Raw genomic sequence first — 24,453 nt, forward strand, 5'->3', positions numbered from 1 at the left:
TAATATTATTTGTTTATATAGTTTTAGGAAAGTGACACTTTTCAATGCCAACCTTCAAATTATTGTAATTAATATATCTCTTCCATTTATGGGTGTGGGTAAGGTGGCTGGGAATGCTGAGGGTTCCTCCAGGAGGGAAGTTAACTACGACTGCTGTGGCTACAGCAGCTCATTAAAGGACTTCTCCACGGCACCTCATGACATGGCCCCAATGACAAGAGAAAGTCTATGGGTTGTTACAGGCTTTAATGTCATGGCAGATGGTGATGGATCTCGATATGCAACTCAAGGCAAACCTGAGTTAAATAGGGACGGAGAGAGGGGGAGGGGCTGGGGAAGAATGCTTAATTGGCTCTGCCCTCTGGCCTTCAGGAATCTCATTAGTATGTAAATCTCTCTAGGGCCTGAGGCCTATAGTCATGCCCTCTATCTGTGCTCTTTGAGCAGGGCTGCATTGCCCTGAATGTGACTGAACAGTGACAGTCAATGGAGTTCTGCCATGTGTTAGGAGCCTGGATTCTGGGAGTGCAGCTAAATAGATGCCCATCCCTTACAGGCAATGGACACCTGTTGGGTCTCCGGGCTTTCCAGCTAGTGCCTCGACCAAAACCAAGACTCCTTTGAAGGCCCTACATATGGGAATAGTGTGAAAGCTCCTTATTGAAGTAGCATCTTACAGAAAAAAGATTCAATGAACTGACAGAACTCTAATGATGTAGATGGTATGTCCATGGGAGTCAGCCTTTAAATAAAAACATGGAGGGAGGCAGAAGCTTAAAGAATGCTGGCTTTTATTTGGGAGTAAACATGGGACATTGTGATGTAGGATAAGATGCCATAGAAATTGTTGGAGGCTGCTGGCTAAAGGAAACTTAAAAGTCAAAACCAACAGGATTGTTGTTAAAATGCTATTTTGAAACACATTCATTGACTACAAGGATCAATAACATTGGTTCAATTCTGAATAGATGCTGCCACACTAGAATCCTCTCAGGATATGCTAATTGCATGTTACAATGGCACTTGTAAAAGGCTGTGATTTTGACAGACTCCTTTTCGATGTTTCTTGGTTCCCTTCTTAAAACTCTCCTGACATTACTGCTTGCTTGAAATGAACACAAGTGACTTAATTTGTGTTCTGGTAGCTTTCACAATAGCCAAAACATGTGACAATCTGAGACAAGTGAAGATTCCAGAAACAGGGCAATGTAGTCTACACTGACAATGTATGGTGACAAGCCATGGCAAGGGGATGTAATTCCCAAAAGACCCATCCACATACTATCTTTTCGAAAAAAGTCTGCAAAGCTAGATGATAGACACTGAGTCTCTCAATTTCTCAGATTAGTGTTCTCCACATGGTCCAACCCTGCTGTAAATAAAGCTAAGTGTAGTATGAGGTAGGACATGGTTTACCCATATCTCAAGCCTGTCATCATGTGCACACCACTAAAGTATTGGATAAATTGATGGGCATAGGGAGGCTTGTGGAGTTACTCTGAAGGCATCTGGCAGAGGATAGCCAAATTTTAAGCTTACTTCAAGCATTATGAGATTTTTGGTTTTTTTTTTTTTTTCATTGTTGCTTGTCTTTTGGTAGCCTGATTGCCTAGTACTAGAGTGTGAACTCCATAAATAATGCCATGTTTTAAAGGTAAAACTTTGGAAATGTCTAATAGAGGCTAGTTTTATTTTATTTTGGCAAAGAAGTCATCTACACTGTGTTCCTGGCCTGAGACTTTGCTTGTGACTGAAATTAAAGGGGGCTTAATTAAGCTGGTCGTGGAAACTTCCAACAGAGCAGCATTCAGGTGGACCTTGGTTATTGCTAGGAGCTGTTAGCTCTGCTTGCAGTTGAGAGCCAGCAGCCAAAAATGCATTAAGAAAGCATGCAGTGTGACAGCAAAAGTCCATTAAATGTTGTGAACAAGAAAACCGTGGGAGATGACAAGATTAAAGACTTAAAAATTAAGCCACACATTTTCATCTGGAGGAAAAAAATGCATTGTGGGCATTGTAGGAATTGTTCCGATCCCACTCATTGCTCTCGGGAATGTAATATGTTCCCTTGAGAATAGAATTTCCATAGTGTCCCGTCATACAAGTCATGAGAAAGGGAGAGGCTGTGTTTCCCTGCATGCTGACACCTAAGCACTAAGGAGCTCCTAAAACTATGCTCTAAGGACCTGCCTGCTTCATCATTTGGGGACAGACATTGGCTGTCCATGATGCTGGTTCTGCTTTCACACCGAATGCAAATTATTAGCTCATAGAAACCTTGGCATGGACTTCAAAAGAAAAGCAGACAATGTGTGATATGGTCAGAATAACCTCGAACAGTGTGGAACCACTCATGTCCTCATGTCCACATGTCCACACATGTGGAACCTACAGATGTCCACTGTAGAACACTACAAAGCAGAGCCAGCTCAAAAAGGCCATATGCACCACAACCCCCGGTCTATAGAGGAGGAGACTGTGGCCTGCTGATGCTCTTATCTGAATATAATGTATGATTCCATGGGTGTAAGGCTGTAAATATAAAGGACCTAGTGTTTGTCCTGCTGTCTTTCATCTTTCCTTTGTCCCCATTCCTGCTTTATGGGCCCCAAATCTGCCACTGGACCCAGGAAAAAGTAGCAAAACAACATCTCCCCTCTCCCACAGTATGCTTGCTTTCTTAAGACATTGGAACAGCCAATCTTTTATCCACCTCCTGTGGAGGTGGCATCTCATGATGTTGAACCTCTCTCAATGCTCCCTTTTCTATTGTGTAAATGAATCATTCTTAATATAAATGTAAGCAGTGAATTAAGCCAGTGGCTGTATTTCTTTACTTTGTGTTGGTCCCCAATAATCACAAGGATAAATCAATATTATTTAAAACTGCACCTCAAAAGCTGAGCAATTTAATAATCTACCTTTACTTTCTATGCTAATCTGGCTACCTCTCAGCCCATCCCATAATACTTGCATATTATTATTGATCTTCTGTCTCCTTCTTCATGGCTCTAATCTGAGCCCCCTCATCTCTCTCTCTCCTCTTTTCTTCCTCCTCTCCTCTTCTTCCTCTTTCTCTTCCTCTTTCTCCTCCTCCTCTTCCTCCTTCTCCTTCTCTTCTGGTTGGCAGATGTCCCACCCTGTTCTCTATTCTGCTCAGCCACTGGGTGATCAGCATTGACAAAGCGGAGAATAAGTGGTAAGAAAAGTTCACACAAACATGAGACAGAAAATACTTGGTATAAGCATTACAATGCCATGTCTAGAATAAAACAAGACATGAGGGCAGAGAAATGAGCACTTGAATAACACAAGGGTAAACTGTACACAGTGTGCAAAACATCATTAGTAAACATAATTAGTACACATAAATCCATTTTGAGCTAAAGTTTGATTTCTAAGGGAATGGTTTTGTGATGTCATTAAAAGCTCCCAGGGTCTAAATCACCAGCCTGGGAGCACATAGGGAGGGACCCATGGCTCCAGCTGTATAGGTAGGGGAAGATGGCCTTGTCAGGCATAGGTGGGAGAGGAAGTCCTTGGTCCTGTGAAGGCTGGATACCCCAGTGTGGGGGAATTCGAGGGTGGGGAGGTGGGAGTAGGTGGGGGGGCACATCTTCCTAGAAGCAGGAGGAGAGAGGATGGGATAGCGGGGTTCTGGGTGTGGGAGGAAAATTGGGAAAGGGGATAACATCTTAAATGTAAATAAAATATCCAATACAAAAACAAAACAAACAAAAAAGTTGAAAGCATATATCCAGTCAGTTGTGTCACATGCCTTTAATCCCAGAACTTGGGAGGCAGAGACAGGTGGGTGTCTGAGTTCACTGCCAGCCTTGTCTGCAGAGTGAGTTTCAGGAAAGCCAAGGCTACATGGTAACCCTGTCTCAAAAACCAAATAACAAAATCTCCAAATTTGAAAGCATAAAATCAAATATTTCTCCCTATTGTGTTTGCACAGCATACCACACAATTGATTTTGGAAACAATATCTGATGAATAAATACCCCCCCCCCTTTTTTTTTAGCTCCAGATGCTTAAACCTGGTTGGGCCTCCTGATCACAATTCAACATGTTCCCTATGGGATGGCCTCTCTGCTGTTTCCTTGGCTCTGAGTTCAGTCCAAAAATCCACTTCCTTGTCTTTCAGCCTATGGGCTGCCTGTGCTGGGACTCCAATCTGAAGGTATCCTTCCTTCTGGTCATATGCTGGCCAGTGAGGCAGCCCTTCACCATTAGGGTTCCTGTGAACAGAATAAAGAGAAATTCACCAAAACTTGCTGCTTCTATGGTACTTAAAGATACTCAAAGATGCCCTGGCTTATCTCTGCCAAGAAGCCTATAACCTTCCGCAGATCAGATGGAATCAGATGGACAGGTCTCCACCTCCTGGCATAATTTTTTTCAAAGCTTGTTATGATTTACATTTTGCATTTTCTGCAAATCCTCATGTGTTACAGGTTGGTACTGAGCTAGAATCTAGTGGAATAAATGGTGGAGTGTAGGTGGAAGGAGCAAATACTGGAGGCCATGGATAGTGCTGGGGTCCCACTCCTTCCTGTCATGGGTTCCTGACTATGTGATGCTCTGCCTCATCACAAGCCTTAAATGAAAAGTCCAAGTGAAACTCAGAGCTAGAATACAATATCCATTTAAGTGAGTGGACTTCGGGCATTTTGTCAAAGCATTTGAAATCTAACATCTAAAATGCTTTTGAGAAGGGGGTTAAGTTGTCATTGTAGTCTGGAATACGTTTTAATTGGTTTATGAAGGAATTTGGAAGTTCTGAGAGCATGCTGTAGTAAACTCAGAATATTCTAGATTCTAGTGGGTTCTAAAAAGAAAGAAGACAAGGAAGCCAGGCCTGTGACATTTCAGAGGGCAATGAAGCCTCTGTGAGGAACGTGATTAGAGATAATTAGTGTTCATTATGTCTACATTTGTCCATGCCTGACTTTTCTTGATAGACTGGTTGCAGTGACAGTTGACTGCATAACTGATGGGCTTGTTCAAACACATCACAGCTTTCAGGCAATGTTAGGGTATATTTTGTTGATTTCAATTTGATTTACAGTGAAATTTAAAGGAAAACACTAACAGCATAAAGATTTGAATGATTCTGTGTTTCAAAATTAAGAGTAGGGCCAATGAAGATGCAAGTCTTCTGAACAGATGAAAGGAGCACATATTCCTGAGGACGTCTCAGGAATCTGCAAGATGGCCCATTACAAGGGTATCACTTGTTTCAAAGACACTGTTTGAGATATTAGCATTAGCTGTTCTTTATCTACAGTATGTTATATGGGTTTCCCTATGTTCAGGTTCTTAGTGGATTTATAGCTAATGGCCCTCAGAGCCTAACTCCACCGAAAGCTAGAGTCGGCATCATCACATTGCACTGATTTTGTAGGCAAGGAAAATGCAAGGCTTACATGTCCATCAAGGTTGCTATCTGGATTTCAAGTGAAAGCATGGGCAATCGCCAAGTGTGTAGAAGGTTTGATGTCTCAGGTAGCATCCCTGAGAGCACGTGATGCATGAAGCTATGAGAGTAAAGTTACATTTTGATGGAGACCTTCGTAAGCTATAAATGGCATGGCTTAAAACATCAACCTAAGAAACATTCAGACTCATTCAGAGCAGAATGAGTCTTAGTCACTCTTGGTGTGAAGAAACACCATGACCAAAAAAAAAAAAATCTTATAGAATAATGCACTTAACTGGGACTTTGAGTAAACGTTTAGAGGCTTAGTACATTATTGTCATGGCATGAGCATGACAGTATGCATGGTAGTGGAGTGATAGCTATATTGATCTACAGGCAGAGAGAGACTGGGCTAACAAGGGCTTTTGAAACCTCAAAGTCCAGCCTGAGTGGCACACTTCTCCTAACAAGGTCATACCCACAAATCCTTTTAATCCAAGCAAAGGGCTTTCCTCCCTGAGGACTATGCATTCAACTATATGAGCCTATCGGGGGCATTCGTATTTAAACCACCACAGATCCCGAGAGAAGCTACAGAGGATGTAGGAATTGAGTCTTTAGGGGAATACATGCCCCAGAATTCAGAGCCCATGTCTGTTAATAGATTCCTGGATGTTCCATGGGGAGATTTAGGATTTAAATTCTTCTGTCTTGGATTTTGGACCTGCTTTAGTCTAGCTCCTCACTGCCATTCTCCTGTCCCTCCCTGTAGAGCAGCAATGTTTGGTTGTTTTCCTTGTATCTTAGAAATATGTTACTTTATTGTTGTGTGGGTTCTCATAGCAAAGGTTTGCCTGAAACTGGGAAGTTTTTGGACTAGTATGTCAAAGCAGTATTAAAAGTAATGAGAAGCTAGGGATTTGTGGAAATGAGTTTTTGTGATGGGCTTGAACTTCTGGGAGTCATGGGCAGGAGGCTATAATTCAGAGCTTAATACTACCCCAAATGCTCATGGGTTGAAGCTTTGATCTCTTCTCGATAGTGCCATTGGGACTTGGAAGAAAAGTAATAAAGTATGACTTAGAGAAGGATGATCACGGAATACTTTCCACTGAGGATTACAGTAGGATCCTGTCCCTTTCTTTCCATTCATGAATGACAGGAGGTAAGGTGTTTTGACCTACCATATGCTTCACATACGATGTTCTGTTCCAACACAAGAGCTAATAGGCAAAATGATCCAAATCCCCAGTCTGAGCCAAAATTCGCATTCTCTCCTTCATGTTGAACTATCACAAATATTATCATAAATACAAATTGGATGAACCCAGTTCTCATTGTTAGAAAGCGATAATCAGAGGGACAGAAGGACTATCACTCAAACATTAGAAAACTAGTCCTTCCTCACGAGTATAACTCACTGCACCACACCTTCAGCTTTGGCTTCATAGCCACCTGTCTTACCCATTCCGAGCAAAGTTGGCCCAGAATTTCATCACCATCTTGCTGAGGTTGATCTCCTCTTCTGAAGCACCCTCTGTGATGAAGAAAAAATAAAAAGAATAGCTACTTAATTTAAGATGTGGTTAATAAGCAGTTGTATTTGAATCTGAGCACCTTTAAGAAATGCCATCTTGTCTATGAATGGATTACTGTGCATGTGTCCTGTCTACCCTGATGTTTGAAGATAAATAGACTCAGGCCTGGTTACTATTTGAAGGTGGGAAATGCACTTTTGACCTTTATTACATAGTCATTGAGTCAAACACCTGACTTTTTGTTATTAAATTTTTTATTGGATATTTTATTTACATTTCAGATGTTATCCCCTTTCCCCACTTCCCTACCTACCTAGAAAACCCCCATCCCATCTTCTCTCCTCCTGCTTCTATGAGGATGTGCTCCCACGCACCCACTCCTACCTCCATGCCCTCAAATTCCCCCACACTGGGGCATCCAGCCTTCACAGGACCAACAACTTACTCTCCCACCTACTCCTGACAAGACCCTCTTCCCCTACATGTACAGCTGGAGCCATGGGCCCCTCCCTATGTGCTCTCAGGCTGGTGGTTTAGACCCTGGGAGCTCTGGTTGGTTGGTATTGTTGCTCTTTTAAGAAGATCTTGGTGAGTGTGCCCTCATTTTAAAGTCAAGAGGAATATTATAGATATTCTCTGTCTTTCTTTGTCATGCTCACCTGCCTGGAATTTCCTTCTTGGGATTTAATGGCAACAACACTCAACTTCCCTAGATGTACCACTAGCGTTGCTTGCCCTTAGGGCTACCTCTTACACATATACTTTTTCATAGAATCTGAAAGCAATCAGAATTGGAATGATACCAAGTAGATACCCGACTGAGTGATGCTCAAAGACACTGGTATGCTATGAAGGACATGGCTTACAAAGTATGCTAAACTGTTGAAAAGTAAGGTATTGAGGCCTTTGTGAAAGGTTCCCTAAATATGTCATTGTATATATATATATATATATATATATATATATATATATATATATCTCCACATGGTGGGTAGGAACATGATAGACCTTATTCAAGGTTAGAAATTTTTCTCACACCCTGCTACACTCACAGTGTAATACTTATGAGAGGAATATTAAATATATTAAATACTGGCACTCTTGCCCAAAAGCAGGGCCTGTGGTGACCTTCCACCTTTCCTACCAGGGTCACAGGTCAGGACTTTAAGAATGACTATCCCTGGGCACAGATTAACATAATCCCATCATGTGTGTTAAAGAAGGAGAGAGGCTAGGGACTGTCCTATAGCTGACCCTTGTCACAAAGCATAAAGAAAGCCAGTTTAAAAGGAGAAATTCGCTCAATGCCATCAAGACAAGACACAAACTGAGGCTTCATATCACCAAGGACACAGCCAAAAAGAGACATTACCTTTTAAAAATGGGGCTCCCCATACAGAGAAGAGTTCATCGGCGTGATCTCCTAACAATGACTGGGGTCTATTGTCTGATACAAAGCTTGGGCGATACTGATACTCATACATGTAGGTGGGGGCTCCAGCATCTGTAGAGACAAGGATACGTGTACAGTTACATTATCAGATACACACCTGGATGGTGTCACAGCCTTAGGTCCTGTGCTTAACTACATTCTTCACCTGAGAGAGAAATAAACATAGTTTTAATAAAGCTATGGACATCATTCTTCCATTCCACATCTGCACCAGGAGACAGATCAGGTGCTCTAGCACCCTCCCCCACGCAGACATCCAGAGACAGCTTGACTCCCAGGAAGTCCTTGACTCCCAAGAGGTCCATCATAACCAGGCTTGCAGATTGGGAGCTCCAGACTCCCTCCCACACCCAGAGACATCCTGACTCAAGGAGGTCCATCATCATCAGGCTAACAAGAGGGACAGGCTCCAGTTAAAGACAACAAGGTCAGTTAACATGAGAGATAATCAGATGTTGAAAGACAAGTACAAGAACATAAGCAACAGAAACCAATGTCACTTGGCACCATCACAACCCAGTTCTCCCACCACAGCAAGCCCTAGATACCCTAACATACCCCAAAAGTAAGATTCAGACTTAAAATCCAATCTTATAAGGATGATAAAGGATGTTAAGGAGGTCATAAATAATTCCCTTAAAGAAATATAGGAGAACACAAGTAAACAAGTAGAAGACCTTTAAGAGGAAACACATAAATCCCTTTTTAAAAGTACAGGAAAACACAATCAAACAGGTGAAGGAATTGAACACAAATGTCCAGGATCTAAAAATGGAAATAGAATCAAGAAAAAAATCACAAAGGGAGGCAACCATGGAGATGGGAAATCTAGGAAAGAGATCTGGAGTTAAAGATGCAAAAGAATACAAGAGATGGAAGAGAGATAATTTCAGGCATAGGAGATAACACAGAAGATATTGGCACAATACAAAAAGCTTCTAAAGCAAAAGATCCAGGAAATTCAGGACACAATGAGAAGACCAAACCTAAGGATAATAGGAATAGAAGAGGGTGGAGATTCCCAATTCAAAAGACCAGAAAACATCTTCAACAAAATCATGGAAGAAAACTTCCCTAACCTAAAGAAAGAGATGGTCATAAATTTATAAGAAGCCTACAGAACACTGAATAGAATGGACCAGAAAAGAAATTCATCCCATCACATAATAATCAAAACACTAAATACACAGAACAAAGAAAGAATATTAAAAGTAATTAGGGGGAAAGGCCAAGTGAAATATAAAGGCAGACATATCAGAATTACACCAGACTTATCAACAAAGACTCTAAAAGCCAAAAGATCTTGAACAGATGCCATGCAGATCCTAAGAGAACACAAATGCCAGCGGAGGATACTACACCCAGCAAAACTCTCAATCACAATAGAGGAGAAACCAAAATATTCCATGACAAAAACAAATTTAAACAATATCTTTCCACTAATCCAGCTCTACAGATGATAATACAAGGAAAACTTTAACACAATGAGGGAAACTACACCCAAGGAAAACCAATAAATTAATCATCTCACAACATACCCAAAAGAAGAGAACCACACAAACATAATAACATCTCTCAACATGAATGGACTCAATTCTCCAATGAAAAGACATAGGCTAACAGAGTGGATACTTAAATAAGATCCAGAACTTTGATGCATACAGGAAACATCTCAGTGACAAAGACAGACTACCTCAGACTAAAAGGCTGGAAAATTTTTCCAAGCAAATGGTCCCAAGAAACAAGCTGGAGGAGCCATTAATATCCAATATACAATAAAATAGACTGATAGACATCTAATATCCAATAAAATGGACTTTCAACCAAAAAAAAAAAAACTATCAAAAGAGATGGGAAGGACATTAGATACTCATCAAAGGAAAAATCCACCAAGATGAAGTCTCAATTCTGAACATCATAGCCCCAAATGTAAGAGTACCCACATTTGTTTTAAAAAAAAGTTACTAAAGCTCAAAACAGGCATTGAACCTCACTCAATAACAGTAGGAGACTTCAATACCCAATTTTCACCAATGGGCAGGTCATCCAAACAGAAACTAGACAGAGACACAGTGAAACTAACATTATGAACCAAATGGATTTAGCAGATATCTACAGAACATTTCACCCTAAAACAAAAGAATATACCTTCTTCTCAGCTCTTTATGGTACCTTTTCCAAAATTGACCATATAATCAGAAACAAAACAAACCAAACAGATACAAGAAGATTGAAATAATCTCATGTATTCTATTAGATCACCACAGACTAAAGCTAGTATTCAATAACAACAAAAACAACAGAAAGCCCACATACTCATGGAAACTCTCTACTTGATGATAACCTGGTGAGGAAAGAAATGATGAATGAAACTAAAGACTTTCTAGAATTTAACAAAAATAAAGACACAGCCTATTGAAACTTATGGGACAAAATGAAAACAGTACTAAGAGGAAAATTCACAGCAATGAATGACTTCATAAAGAAATTGGAGAGATCCTACACTAGCAAATTAATAGCACATATGAAAGGTCTAGGGGAAAAAAGCAAACACACATACAAAAAAAAAATGGCAGCAGGAAATAGTCAAACTCAGAGCTGAAATCAACCAAGTAGAAACAAAGAGAACAGTACTAAGAATCAACAAAACCAAAAGCTGGTTCTTTGAGAAAATCAGCAAGATGGTTAGTTAGACTAACTAAAGGGCCCAGAGACAGTATCCAAATTAACAAAATCAGAAATAAAAAAAGAGACATAACAGAAACTGAGAAAATTGAAAAAGTCTTCAGATCCTACTACAAAAGCCTATACTCAATAAAACTGGAAAATCTAGATGAAATCAATAATTTTCTAAGACAGATACCAGGTACCACAGTTAAATCAGGCCCAGATAAACTATCTAAATAGTCACATAACCCACAGGGAAATAGAAGCAGTCATTAAAAGTCTTCCAACCAAAACAAAACAAAAAACAAAACAAACAAAAAAAACAAAAGATAAACAAAACCCAGGGCTAAATGATTTTATTACAGAATTCTATCAGACCTTCAAAGAAAACCTAATACCAATACTTCTTAAGCTAATCCACAAAATAAAAAGCGAAGGAATACTACCTAATTCGTTCTATGAAGCCACTGTTACACTGATACCTAAACCATACAAAGACCCAACAAAGAAAGAGAACTTCAGACCAATCTCACTTATAAATATTGATGCAAAATTACTCAATAAAATTCTCACAAACCTACTCCAATAACATACCAAAACTATCATTCACCACAATCAAGTAGGCTTCCTCTCAGGGATGAAGGGATGGTTCAATATATGAAAATCCATAACATAATCTACTATATAAACAAACTCAAAGAAAAAATTACATGATCATCCCATTAGATGCTAGAAAAGCCTTTGCCAAAATACAACAACTCTTCATGTTAAAAGTCTTGGAAAGATCAGGAATTCAAGGCACATACCTAAATATAATAAAAGAAATATATAACAGTCCATCAGCCAACATCAAATTAAATGGAAAGAAACTTGAAGCAACCCCACTAAAATCAGGAACAAGACAAGGCTGCCCACTCTCTCCCTATTTATTCAATATAGCACTGGAAGTTCTAACTAGTGCAATTAGACAACAAAAACAAGTCAAGGGGGATATGAAATCAGAAAGGAAGAAGTCAAGGTATCACTATTTGCAGATGATATAATAGTATACCTAATCGATACCAAAATTTCTACCAGGGAACTCCTCCACCTGATAAACAACTTCAGCAAAGTGACTGGATATAAAATTCACTCAAATAAATCAGTAGCCTTCCTCTATACAAAGAATAAACAGTCTGAGAAAGAAATTAAGAAAACAACATCTTTCACAATAGTCACAAATAATATAGAGTATCTTGTTGTAACTCTAACCAAACAAGTAAAAGATCTATATGACATGAACTTCATGTCTCCGAAGGAAAGAAATTGAAGAAGACCTCAGAAAATGGAAAGATCTCCCATGCTCATGGATCGGTAGAATTAGCATAGTAAAAATGGCCATCTTACCAAAAGCAATCTACAGATTCAATGTAATCCCCACCAAAATTCCAACTGAATTCTTCACAGAAATAAAAAGAGAAATTCTCAACTTCATCTGGAATAACTAAAAACCCAGGATAGCAAAAACAATTCTCAACAATAAAAGAATTTCTGAGGAATAACCATCCCTGACCACAAGCTGTACTACAGAGTGATTAAACACACACACACACACACACACACACACACACACACACACACATGGTATTGGTACAGAGACAGGCAGGTAGATCAATGGAATAGAATTGAAGACCCAGAAATAAATCCAACACCTACAGTCACTTGGTTTCGACAAAGAAGACAAAACCATGTAATGCAAAAAACATAGCATTTTCAACAAATGGTGCTGGTCTAACTGGCAGACTGCATGTTGAAGAATGCAAATTGATGCATTTTTATCTCCTTGTAAAAAGCTCAAGTCCAAGTAGATCAAGGACTGCCACATAAAGCCAGATATGCTGAATCTAATAAAGTGAGAAAAAGCTTAGAATCTATTTCCCCATTAGTAACCCCATAGTATAATTTAACATGTTCCATTTGTTCTGCTCTTAACTTCAATTGGCCAGTCCTCATGGTCATGCTTTCATGACTCACCTAACTCATGGCATCTTTTTTTCTCTCCTTCTTCTCCCTCTCCTCGTGGTTCTCCTCAGATCCCAAGTCCTAGTGCCCCAAGCCCCACCTATCCCAATTCTGCCTAGCTATCGTCTGTAGGCATCTTTACTCACCAGTCTGAAATAACTTAGTGGGTAAGGTCACATAGCGTCACTTGGGTCTACATGCAGATTCTCTTATCCTTGGGGCCAATCAGGGATTGGGGGCCAGTATTTAGCATTACAATACATAGCAAAAGACCAAACCTCAACAAAATATAATCCATGCAGAAACTGGAGGTTTCATATTTCATATCCAGCTGTGTGCTTGTCCCAAGTGTAAAATCTTAATGTGATAAAGTAATGGTAAATTAGAAGTGCCAAGGCAACTGGGCTGTGGTGGCGTACGCCTTTAATCCCAGCACTTGGGAGGCAAAGACAGGTGGATTTCTGAGTTCGAGGCCAGCCTGGTCTACAGAGTGAGTTCCAGGACAGCCCAGGCTATACAGAGAAACCCTGTCTCAAAAACCAAACAAACCAAACCAACCAAACAAACAAACAAAAAGTGCCAAGGCAAGGTGAACTTCCATCTCCTTGCCTCAGCTCCTTTGTCTTCCATGCTCACCAACAGAGTCCTGTACATGGGTCAAGATGCCATTGCAATATTAGTGGAGTCACCAATCTTCACTCCTTATGTACTAGCTCATAAAGCCCCAGCATGGAAGGTAGCCTCATAATCTTCACAATAGTGAATGAATATCCACAGAACAGTGACTTTAAGATGGGAAAGTTGAGCACATCAACCTGGTGGCAAATGTTTACAACTTTGCCCCCATGGATATAGTAAGAGGACTGCAATTTGTAGAAGAGGGAAAAATCAAAACAAAATAAAATGCATAAGTATTACACAGAGAAAGGTCCCACTCTTTTATAGGCTATGTTATAGATAGATAGATAGATAGATAGATAGATAGATAGATAGATAGATAGACACACACATATATGGTGTGTGTTTGTGTAGGTGTACAAGTCTTTATATATTAATAATTATGTTATATGGTAAACATGTACACATTTGAAATAATTTTGTGTATATTTAATATGCTATTGTCATTACATCACATCCTAATATATCAGCTGGCCAATTTTTTAATGATGTATGTTCTTGCATAGGATGAGGAATAATTACCTTTCACAGCTTCCCTTGTTGTAAACTTGATAATTCTGTGACTCTGAAACAGATGTTTCAAGATCAAGAAGAACTTGCTGGAAATAGGGTTTTAATCTTGCTTCTGCCCATTGATTGCTTTAGAAGAGAACTCAGATTTCAGCTATGCAGCAGCGATCATTCATGAACAAGAGGCTACATTTTACACACAAGCTATCCAAGACATTTGTATTACTATTTGCAGAACCCTTGACATTTCTAAACTTCTTATAATCACAATGTGAGATTTGGAAAGAAGGTGAGACTCATGTGTTGGTAATTACAAATTGAAACACTCAAAATAAAAACAAAGCAAAGGGGATGCTGTCACCAAGCTAAACATTTGAACATGAAGATTTGAAGATGGGAAAAATGAAAGGAGGACAGAGGCTTTATTTCAAGAGATTGTAATAGGAAATGTTCCCAGCCTGGGCTAGGTTTCCACATCAGGTCAGGAAGCACAGCAGCCATCAGTTGATTGTAGCCAAGATACATAGCAATAATGGTATTATTCATCAAGGAGAAAGGAAAACCCTAGGAACATCACAGAGGAGAGCTTCACCATCAAGGAAGGACCAAACCTATATCCAGTGTCTCAGAGGAAATCTCATGGGCATGAAGTGCAGGGAGATATAGGCAGTGTGCTGGAGAAAAGTATACCCCAGCTTTGAGCCCTCTGCTCAGGACAGGGGCCCCTCAGAAGTGAGGAAGACATAGCAGCTCTCTCAGTCAGAAGCTGTGGAACTCCTTGCCTCTAGACCTGCCTCATAGGAATGGCTAAAGACTGTTCTTTAAGCCAACATGTCAAGATAATGAAGAGTAACATGAATCAGGAGACATCAAAGACTTAGGAATAAAGCAAGCCACAGGCAGGGCACTCTCCGTTGAAATGTGAATACAATTTTATCCTGTGCAGTGCCAATGCACGTCAATAGAAATTATATCAATGATGATAAGATGAGACATATTATCATCTATAGTTATAGTAAATTATGGTGTCTGTCCAAATGATGTAAATCTTGATATCAGAACTATAAAGATGTTGGCAAGGATGAGGGCTAAGGGGAATACTTCTTCATTGCTGGTAGGAGTGCAATCTTGTACAACCACTTTGGAAATCAATTTGGAGATTTCTCAGAAAATTGAAAATAGTTCTACCTCAAGACCTAGGTATACCACTCCTGGGCATATACCCCAAAATATGTTCCACCATACCACAAGGAACTTGCTCAACTATGTTCATAGCAGTTTTATTTGAAATAGCCAGAAACTAGAAACAACCTAGGTTCTCCTTAACTGAAGAATGGATAAAGAAAATGTGGTACATTTACACAATGGAACACTACTCAGCAATTAAACAAGAATTTGCAGTCAAATGGATAGAACTAGAAAATATCATTCAGAGTGAGGTGGCTGAGGCCCAGAAAGACACATGTGCTATGTACTCACTTATAATGGGATATTAGCCATAAATTACAGGATAACCATGCTCCAATCCATAGACCCAAAGAATCTAAGTAATGAGGAGACCCCCCAAGGGAGGATGCTCGAGTCTCACTCGAAAGGAGAAACAGAATAAATATCAGAGGTGGATGGAGGGAGGGAACTGGGTGGGAGAGAGGGTGGGGTGGGGGAAAGTGATGGGAGATGATGGGGAGAGAGGACTGAGAGAGAGAACACAATTCAGTGGGAGGGGGCATCTTTGAAATGAGCCAGAGACCTAGGACCAGAGTCTATGGGGGTGACCCTAGCTGGTGGGATTTCCAGTGGAGGGAGGGGGACACCAACCCACCCACAAAATCTTTGGCCCAAAATTTGTCCTACCTACATGATGTGCAGAGATAAAGATGAAGAAGAGATTGAAAGAATGGTCAACCAATGATTGGCCCAACTTGAGACCCATCCCATGGACAAGAACCAAGCTGATGTGCCAGGGCCAGTTGGTACCCATGAGGGCCCTCCCTTTCTCTGAGGAGACAGTGAAGGAGGAGGGTAATGTGAGGGTAAGACTTGGAGGAAAATAAGGGGGCTGTGATTGGAATAGAAAGTGAATTAATTAATTAATTAATCAACTAATTAATTTAAAAGAAGGTATATGTGGAGGGGCAAAGGTATAGCATTCTTATACTTAACCAAAGTTACACTGTTACTAGCTCAGTATAGATTGTTTGAATTAGCGTATTGGTTAACGCGATGTCTCAGGAGGCAAAGTGCTTGTCACCAAGGCTGAAGACTGGAGTTCAATTTCAAAAAACCTTATGCTTATCAGCTGTAAGAGGTTTCTAATGGAGTCTTTAAGGTCTTTTATATTCAGAATCTTGCCATCATAAGGACACTTAGACTTCTTCCTTTCCTATTCACGTCTCGTTTATCTCCAGTACTTGTCTATTGCTTTAGCTAAGACTCCAAATAGATATTGAACAAGGCAGGGAGGGGACATCCTTGACTTGTTCTCTTTTGTGGAAATGCTTTGAGTTTCTCTGTTTATAATAATTTGACAGTGGGCTTCTTAAATACTGCCTTTATCATTTCAAAATATGTCCCCTGTGTTCTCTTGGTGTCATAGCAGACAGCTGCTGTGACTAAAGCTAAAGACAAAAGACCCCCTAGACACAAATACCTCTCCTTTGGGTGTATGCTGTTCAGGATTAGTGCTATAGCTGAGACATGCTCTTTGTTGATCTCTCCCCTGGTACTGAAACATCAGGTTTAATGTGAGAGTTTGGAGCATCTCTTCTCTTGGCTAATTCAGCAGTGTGGGCAGTACTGTAGCACAAAGAAACGAATGATGGACAGTAGAGGCAATGGCAGAGCCAGCAGAGCAGTTGAAAGCTCCAGATGCTAAAGAAGCAGCCGAACAGTTTGTGAAGAACAGAGCCAGGAAGACAGTCAGTGGGAGAAGAAATAGCAGGAGACAGTGGAGAGACAAGATCAGAAAAGGATGCGGCAGATCCTGGGTGACAAAAGATTTTGCAAGGGATATTGAGAGTTTGGGGTTAAAAGATTCAGACCCTTGGTCCAACACTAGAGTTGTGACACTGGCCTATATTAAGGGCTAAGGAATTTCCTATTCGTGGACCTACACAGTAGTTGCAACACTGATTGCTGTTAACAGCTGAGGAATCTAGATAACCAAGCCCACCTGCTTGCTGCTTTTGTAGAAAGTTCAGCAACACAACAAAAGGCTGGATAGATAATATTGGCTTTTAGAACCTATGTAAGAGCTACAGGGGTTTCATGCTGTTTCTCAACAGCACATGACTAGAAGATGGGAGGCTGCCCCTGCTGTTGACTCCACCTGCAAAAACAAAAAACAGAAACCCCATGCTTGAAGAATTTCTCCCCGATTTATATCGGGGCAGAACAAAGCACCTTAGCACCTTGAACAACTGAATGATGATTAAAACAGATAAATAGGTGCTTTATTTAATAAAACAAATAGAGACAGAAACAAGAAAAAAAGGCAATCTGAACAGATCAATATGGAGTAAGGAGACTGAGACTGTAATTAGAAGTCCCTCATCAATGCAAAAGCCCAGATTATTGCAATGTCACTGATAAACAGACCACAAATTAAAGAGAAGGCCTGGAAATATCAATGCTTAGACTCTTCCCCAAAAGCTCTACAATTCAAAGGAGAGAAAATTCTGTAAAATTGTTTTACTGAGAGCATCATTATCCTGATGCTAAAAGGAAACAAGGAAACTACATGAAAATAAAATTGTAGTCCAATATCCTTTATGATCATAGATGCAAAAGTCTTCAACAGCATATTCAAAGTGTAATTCTTGGCGTTACAAAAGCGGCTCAGTGGGCTGACCACCAGGATGGCCTTAATCTTTTCCAAGTTTTACTCTCTAATCTCTTTAGAGTGTTTTCTGGGATCACCTCCTAGATTAAATTGCATGTGAACTTCATTCTCATAGACACTTGCTGGCAGAAGCAAGAATAAACATTACAGGCCATAGGGAGCCAGCCTGTGATACCTGACCCTCAGCAGACTTCATATCTATCTATGCTGAGGGGAAGAAGTTAGAGATTTGTCTAGTGAGTCTTACGTTCCTCCCCCATTCTCAAGCCTTACCTCTGTGACTACGGGACACGATTACAGATGGGACACCAAACATGACGTCTCCAATCAAGTCCAGAAACAGGTCTGTCATTGTAACAGGGTCGTTTGTCCCTCCTAAATACTTCTCAATAGCTTCCGGAACCAGCTTCTCAGAGATATTCTGAAATTAACCAGAAAGTAGCCACCTTACCTACTGCAAAGAGGGCTTTTTCTGGGGATTCTTTGATTCTGTGTCACTTGAGTGCTATGCCAAATTCTTCTAGTTTTGGCAATGAATGTAAAAGAGGGCAACTTCTGGAGAAGAATGTGGTACAGAGAAGAATGATAAAAATTATTTAGGTTCATTCTTTCTTGGTAGATTTTAAGATTAAATTTGGAAGTTAGGGATTTCCACAATATATCATTAATGTCCCACTGGCTTCAGTGACAAAAGTCCATGTGACTGAAGTCACATACTGGCTTTAAAACTGTTCTCCAGTGGGTGATACCTCAAGCTAGGTACTTAAAGAAAGGCACTTTTCTTGCTACACACACACATCACCCCTAGGACCTCAAGGGAAATGCAATTTTTGCTATCTTCTCTTTTTTTCTGGGAAAGGGCACCTTTAATAGCCAATAAATTAACCTCAAAATAAAATATTTCTGGGAAATAAAATGAAAAGGGTTCAGGTCATAAGATTCTCACCTAAGTAACTTCTCTTTAATTCTATAGGGCCCAGGACACACAGGGATCTACAGATAACAGAAGCCTGTGTATCAGAAGAGCAGAATTCCCAAAATCTGTATTTACCATGGTGCCCCTATTGGCTATACCTCCTCATAGTAACCTATGTAAATCTTATGCCTCCATCCAATTTGGCTTATGAGCTTTCAAAAACTTTCCCCAAGAACTTGCCTGCAGTCACCAGCAGAGAAGGTTGCAAATCACAAAAAAATGTGTTTCACAAAAGTGTGTTTCTTCCAAGGGTGTGAAAGTTGAGAAAGGAAGTCAGGCTGAGCCCAATATCTTAAGTACTTCCTCAACCATTGACTAAGTCTGTGTTTCTGGGAAAGCATACAAACTTCTTTATTTTTCAACCAATTCCCATGATTTCCCTCAACACTCACAAGAATGGGGTAGGCCTGCCACAGGATGGATGCAGCTGTCTTCTGGTCCACTTTTCTTTCAGAGAGTGGGAAGCCCAAAAACTGTTAAAGAAATGTTTATAAACAGTCATGAGTTGTGGAGACATGACAGGAGGAACCCAACAGATAAATAACCAAATCAATACAGAAGGAAGCTTCTTCACTGGGTCTTGGTTGCTGTGTGATTTCATGTTTGAAAAAAATAACCAATGTGACAAATGAACAGTACAAGGATATGTGTGTGTATGTGTGTGTGTGTGTGTGTGTATGTGTGACATGTAAAATATAATATGTATCACATACAAACAAAATATTTTATTTATATTTGTACTAAATATATTATATATTCATACACAGTATACATTGTATACTGTATGTAATGTAGTATATATTGTAAATATATATTATATACTATATATAATAATATAGTACATATATACATATATCCAAATATAGTCTTTGTAAAGCCTATTATATATATACATATATACATATATATGTGTGTATATATATATGTATATATGTATATATATATATATATATATATATATATATATATTCCAATACATATAATACATATATTCCAATACACATAATACATATAACACATACACAAGAATGAAGTAACATCTTGGTCAGTAGAATAATGTGAGAGTTCAGGATGGAAGACTCAAGCCCTTGCCCACAGTCTCAGGTGACTGAAGAAGCCAAAATCATCCATGTGGCTGTATACTTTTTGTGATCCCTGAAGTTCTTTTCCAACACAATTGTAGAGGCATCTGTGAGTCCACACCTCATCCAAACTCCTGCAAAGACTTGAGGACTCTACCACACTTCTAGCAACTAGTGGTCATACCGTGGCGTGACAGCACTCAGGACACTCAGTGGAAGTTATTCAGTTTCCCAGCCTGAACTTGATGATGGGCAGACTGGCCATCCTTTGATGGTGACTTGAGAAAAAAATTGGCTTGTGACATTTGAAACCTTTTGGAAATGTCAACATCTGAAGGAGCTAATGCTTGATCCTCTTTGTGGCCACTGTGGAGGACAATGGACTCACTTTGGTGAGAGTTTTGTTGTAACTTATAACTTTTAGTCCTGATGAGAGAGCATGGACTAAATTCAATAGCTTTGTGACAGACTCGCCATTCAAAGCAGAAAGCCTCTTTGAGCTCCCAGCCTTGAAACCTACCTAGATCGAACTCAAGCCACACCTTCTCTTTTCTGTGTCTGTCATACTATTAGAAGTGAACTAAAAGTTCCTAATTCAATTACTCAGTGTTCGACTTTATCTACAGCATATTAAAACATATTAAAATGTCCTTCTTGACTTTCAGAACTAACTCACTGAATTGTCTCCAAATCTCAGCAATGGGGCACCTAAGAGCACCTGTGAAAATCTATGGTACCTGAAAGTTCACATCGAAGGTAGAAGCTGCTAAGCCATGCCTGACCCCTGCACCCCAGCTCCCTCTCCTTTGTAGAAGTCCTCAGTTGTTCTATCTGCACAGATATTATCTCTGGCCCTGCCAGCCTTTGTATGAATTTGAAAACTTTCAAAAAAAAAAAAAGTTAGTGTTTGGGGAGAGAGGTTGCCAGGAATAAAATTACCAGAAAATAGTTGGGATTTCTGGGCAACTATGTAAATGCCCACTAATGGCAATGGGGCACCTCTCATGGTCTCTAAGGAAACTGGAAGTAGAAGGAAGACTTGGGAGCAGCAGCAGGATTGTGATGGTCGGGACTGTGAGTACATCTATAAAAGAGGCCATATGATCTCACCATTGGAATGATCCAGCCAAACTCATGCTTGTTGATGCCCACCATGTAGGGGACAGTGTTGAAACTCTTCTCAGCCAGGATCTCTTCTGGTGCCTTTGGCAGCACCACTCCATCAATCACAGTAGGGAGGAAGGGATAGCTCTAGGAAGATGAAAATGTAATGTCTGTGATTGTCCTGCCCAGGCATGAGCGAGATATGTATACTACCCTTACTAAGGCTCGGGGAACATGCTGGAATGGCAGGAAGTATTGGGAGACAGATGAGAGGCATGTGAAACCACCTTCCCCTAGACAACAATTTCTATCAATAACTTATAAGCCACACTGAACACACACAAGGCAGACCATATCAACAATAAGTCAAGATACTGGAGGGGCTGACAGAGTCCTGCCTTTTAATTCTGCATTGCTAACCTTTAATAGACTCTGGTAAGGAGGAACTAGGATATTGTTATATACAAACTGCTAAACCCACTAGTATCCAAGAATTATCGCCAAACCCAGGATAACAAAGACCATTTTAAAAACCAACAAAGTACCATTCTTAAATGTAGAACTAAATAGACCCAAAACAAGACAATTGTGAGTTTAAGAGAACAAGCAAGCAGACAAAGTATTTTCTTTTGGGGCTCAAATATAACCTGGCATTACCTGTTCTACACTTACTGTGAAGATAGCCAGGATAATGTAAGTGATGATTTTGGGTTGCAGAGGTGTTTGACTAAGTAAGTGAGTTCCCAAACACAAAACGTATGATTAGGGACATGAATACAGTAGATGATATCCATCAATGCATATCTAAATTTGTACCATTAAAAATAATTAGTATTAAGAACACATCAAATTTATAATTTATCACTCAAGGTGACCAGTCTGTGACTTGATTCTATATCTGAGCGATGCACAGGAGGGCCAAACCCTCCTCCAACAGGCTGACAATAGAAACTAGAACCTCTACAATTACTCCTGCCATAGGAAAACTGCAGTGCAGAAAGGCTGTAAAGGAGCAGACAACAGAAGCAGCTTCTCTGAAAGAAGATACATGCTGGCCACACAGAGCAGAGCATCATGTGCTCTCTTTATTGGGCACTGTGCACAAACATCCCAAACAATGAGCAGGGTATGACCTTATGGAGAAAGAAAGTATCAAGTGTGTGGCTATTTCTGAGACTTTCAAATAGTCCTGGGTTGGAGGAATGCACAGAGAGGGAAGGGCAGACTACATCATCTGCTTAATGTCTGGAACATCCCTGGCACTCGGTAATGTTTTATAGGACCCACTCCATGGAGTGGTCCTATAAAAATAATGGTCAGGTTATTAAGATGGCTGGCATCTCTTATATTCATAAGAGTAAGTCTGGTGACATCATGGGAAAACAGTAAAAGAGATAGACAGAGGGAAAACCAGGTTGAACTGGATCCAAGAGGAGGTCTCCCTCAGTAGTAACTCTGACAATCTAAGCAATTGCCAGTGTCCCCTGGGATTCTTGCTGCTGTTCCCCTGTGCCTGTTTGGATGAGAGAAACCTTGGGCCTCCTTCCTTTGTCTTTTCATACATCCACAGTAAGTCCTGGTCAGATAGAGATATTCCTTCACAGTTTCCAGATTCCAACAATATATCGCCACCTCACTGCCCATGCCCGGATATTCTTGTCCCAGTGTCCCTCAAGCTGTCCCTTTCCTGCAGTCTAGTATCACACTCTAGTCAAAGACATTAGTAAATTTACTATATTATTGTCCATAGTCCCCCAAACAGCTCCTGTCTCATGCTGAATCACAGTTCAAACCTTTCATTGACCAACTCTACCTCCTGCCTCTACTACCTACCCAGCCTCAGGCTCATTCATTCCTAATTATTTCCACCCCAAACACACTGGTCTTGTACAGCAGACACTTACAGAAGCTCTTCTCTGTGAGAGGGACTTCAATCTCCAGGTTTCCAAACATCTGGCTTCTTTTTTTTACAACTCCACTGAGAGGCTACCAACCATTCAAGCCACCTCCTGACCATATTCAGCTATCCAGTTCCCACTGTCTTTACCATGACTCTAGCCATGAAAATATAAACCATGTAAAATATAAACCACAATTAAAAAAAAAAACCAACTTGTCTGTTTCATTGACACATCCCAGTTCCTAAATCACATCCCGCCACATAGTGAGTGCTTCTTGCAGTTTTTATGGGTGTTGAAAGACTCATTTCTTTCTCATGGGACCCTTCAGAGAAGTGCTCAGATCCCTAGGGAGGTAGCAGAGGGGATCTGACTAGAGATGCTGTATAACTGATCGCCTGGCCAGCACTGGAGGGGGAAAAGCAGGAGGGATGAGATGGAGGGCACCATTAGAGTTTTCTGGCTGGTGCTAAGAGGGTGGTGAGTTGAGGGTTGGTCTTGCTGTGAATTGTAATGCTAAGTGTAGACACCCAAGACAAGAGAGTCCACACATAGACCCATGTGACATTATGTGACCTTGCCCCCAAGTTATTTCTGATTGGTGAATAAAAATACCTGACAGCCAGTAGCTGGGCAGAAGAGACTTAAGAAGGTTTTAGGATTCCCAGGCTTGTTGGTTGGAAGAGGAGGAGGAACAGAAGGAATAGGAGGAAGAGGAAGAAGAGGAAGAGGAGGAAGAGGAGGAGGAGGAAGGGGAGAAGGAGGAAGGGGAGGAGGAGGAAGAGAAGGAGGAAGAGGAACAGGAGGAGGAGGAGGAGGAAGAGGAAGAGGAAGAGGAAGAGGAGGAGAAGGAAGGAAGCTGACATGGATTAGGTGAGTTCAAGAGAACATGGCCCTGAGGGCTAGCCAATTAGAGTTAAGAGCAGCCCAGATGAAACATAGTAAATAATAACTCAGGGTTATCAATAGGAAAGTTGGTTCTAATAGCATAGAGGATAGATATCTGCCCAACTCTTGTGCTGTTTAAGGCTTATTGTAAATATAAAGGCTATGTGTGTGTTTTATCTGGGAACTAAATTATATAGAGGGGGAAGGAACCCCACATTAGGATTAAGTAGTTTCTACAACAGTGGTGTTCTCAGCACTAAGATTAAAGTCTCCCGCTTCACACCAGATCAAACCTATGTCTCCTCAGATACCTGTGCTTCCTATTGATGGTTCCAGGGCTCCTTAGATCACAGTCTCCTGAGCATGGAAAATTCTGGTGCATACTGCTCTTA

The 24,453-nt window shown here is 40.4% G+C and overlaps 1 protein-coding gene across 2 annotated transcripts in view; it reads right to left on the reverse strand.

Annotated features, from left to right (window-relative positions):
• Nucleotides 1-774: 774 nt before the first annotated feature.
• The window catches only part of LOC117723035 (liver carboxylesterase 1), a 37,904-nt gene continuing 14,225 nt past the window's right edge, over nt 775-24,453 (reverse strand). For both annotated transcript variants that reach the window (XM_076915624.1, XM_034522397.2), the window contains 6 exons: nt 21,282-21,422; nt 19,482-19,562; nt 18,387-18,534; nt 8,336-8,467; nt 6,890-6,962; nt 775-4,244 (listed from right to left, as the gene is read on the reverse strand). In XM_076915624.1, coding sequence (XP_076771739.1) covers nt 4,061-4,244; nt 6,890-6,962; nt 8,336-8,467; nt 18,387-18,534; nt 19,482-19,562; nt 21,282-21,422 — 759 coding nt within the window. In that variant the 3' untranslated portion in view covers nt 775-4,060. The remainder of the gene's footprint in view (nt 4,245-6,889; nt 6,963-8,335; nt 8,468-18,386; nt 18,535-19,481; nt 19,563-21,281; nt 21,423-24,453) is intronic.

This window comes from Arvicanthis niloticus, chromosome 18 (assembly GCF_011762505.2).
Source record: "Arvicanthis niloticus isolate mArvNil1 chromosome 18, mArvNil1.pat.X, whole genome shotgun sequence".
Taxonomy (NCBI): Eukaryota; Metazoa; Chordata; class Mammalia; order Rodentia; family Muridae; genus Arvicanthis; species Arvicanthis niloticus.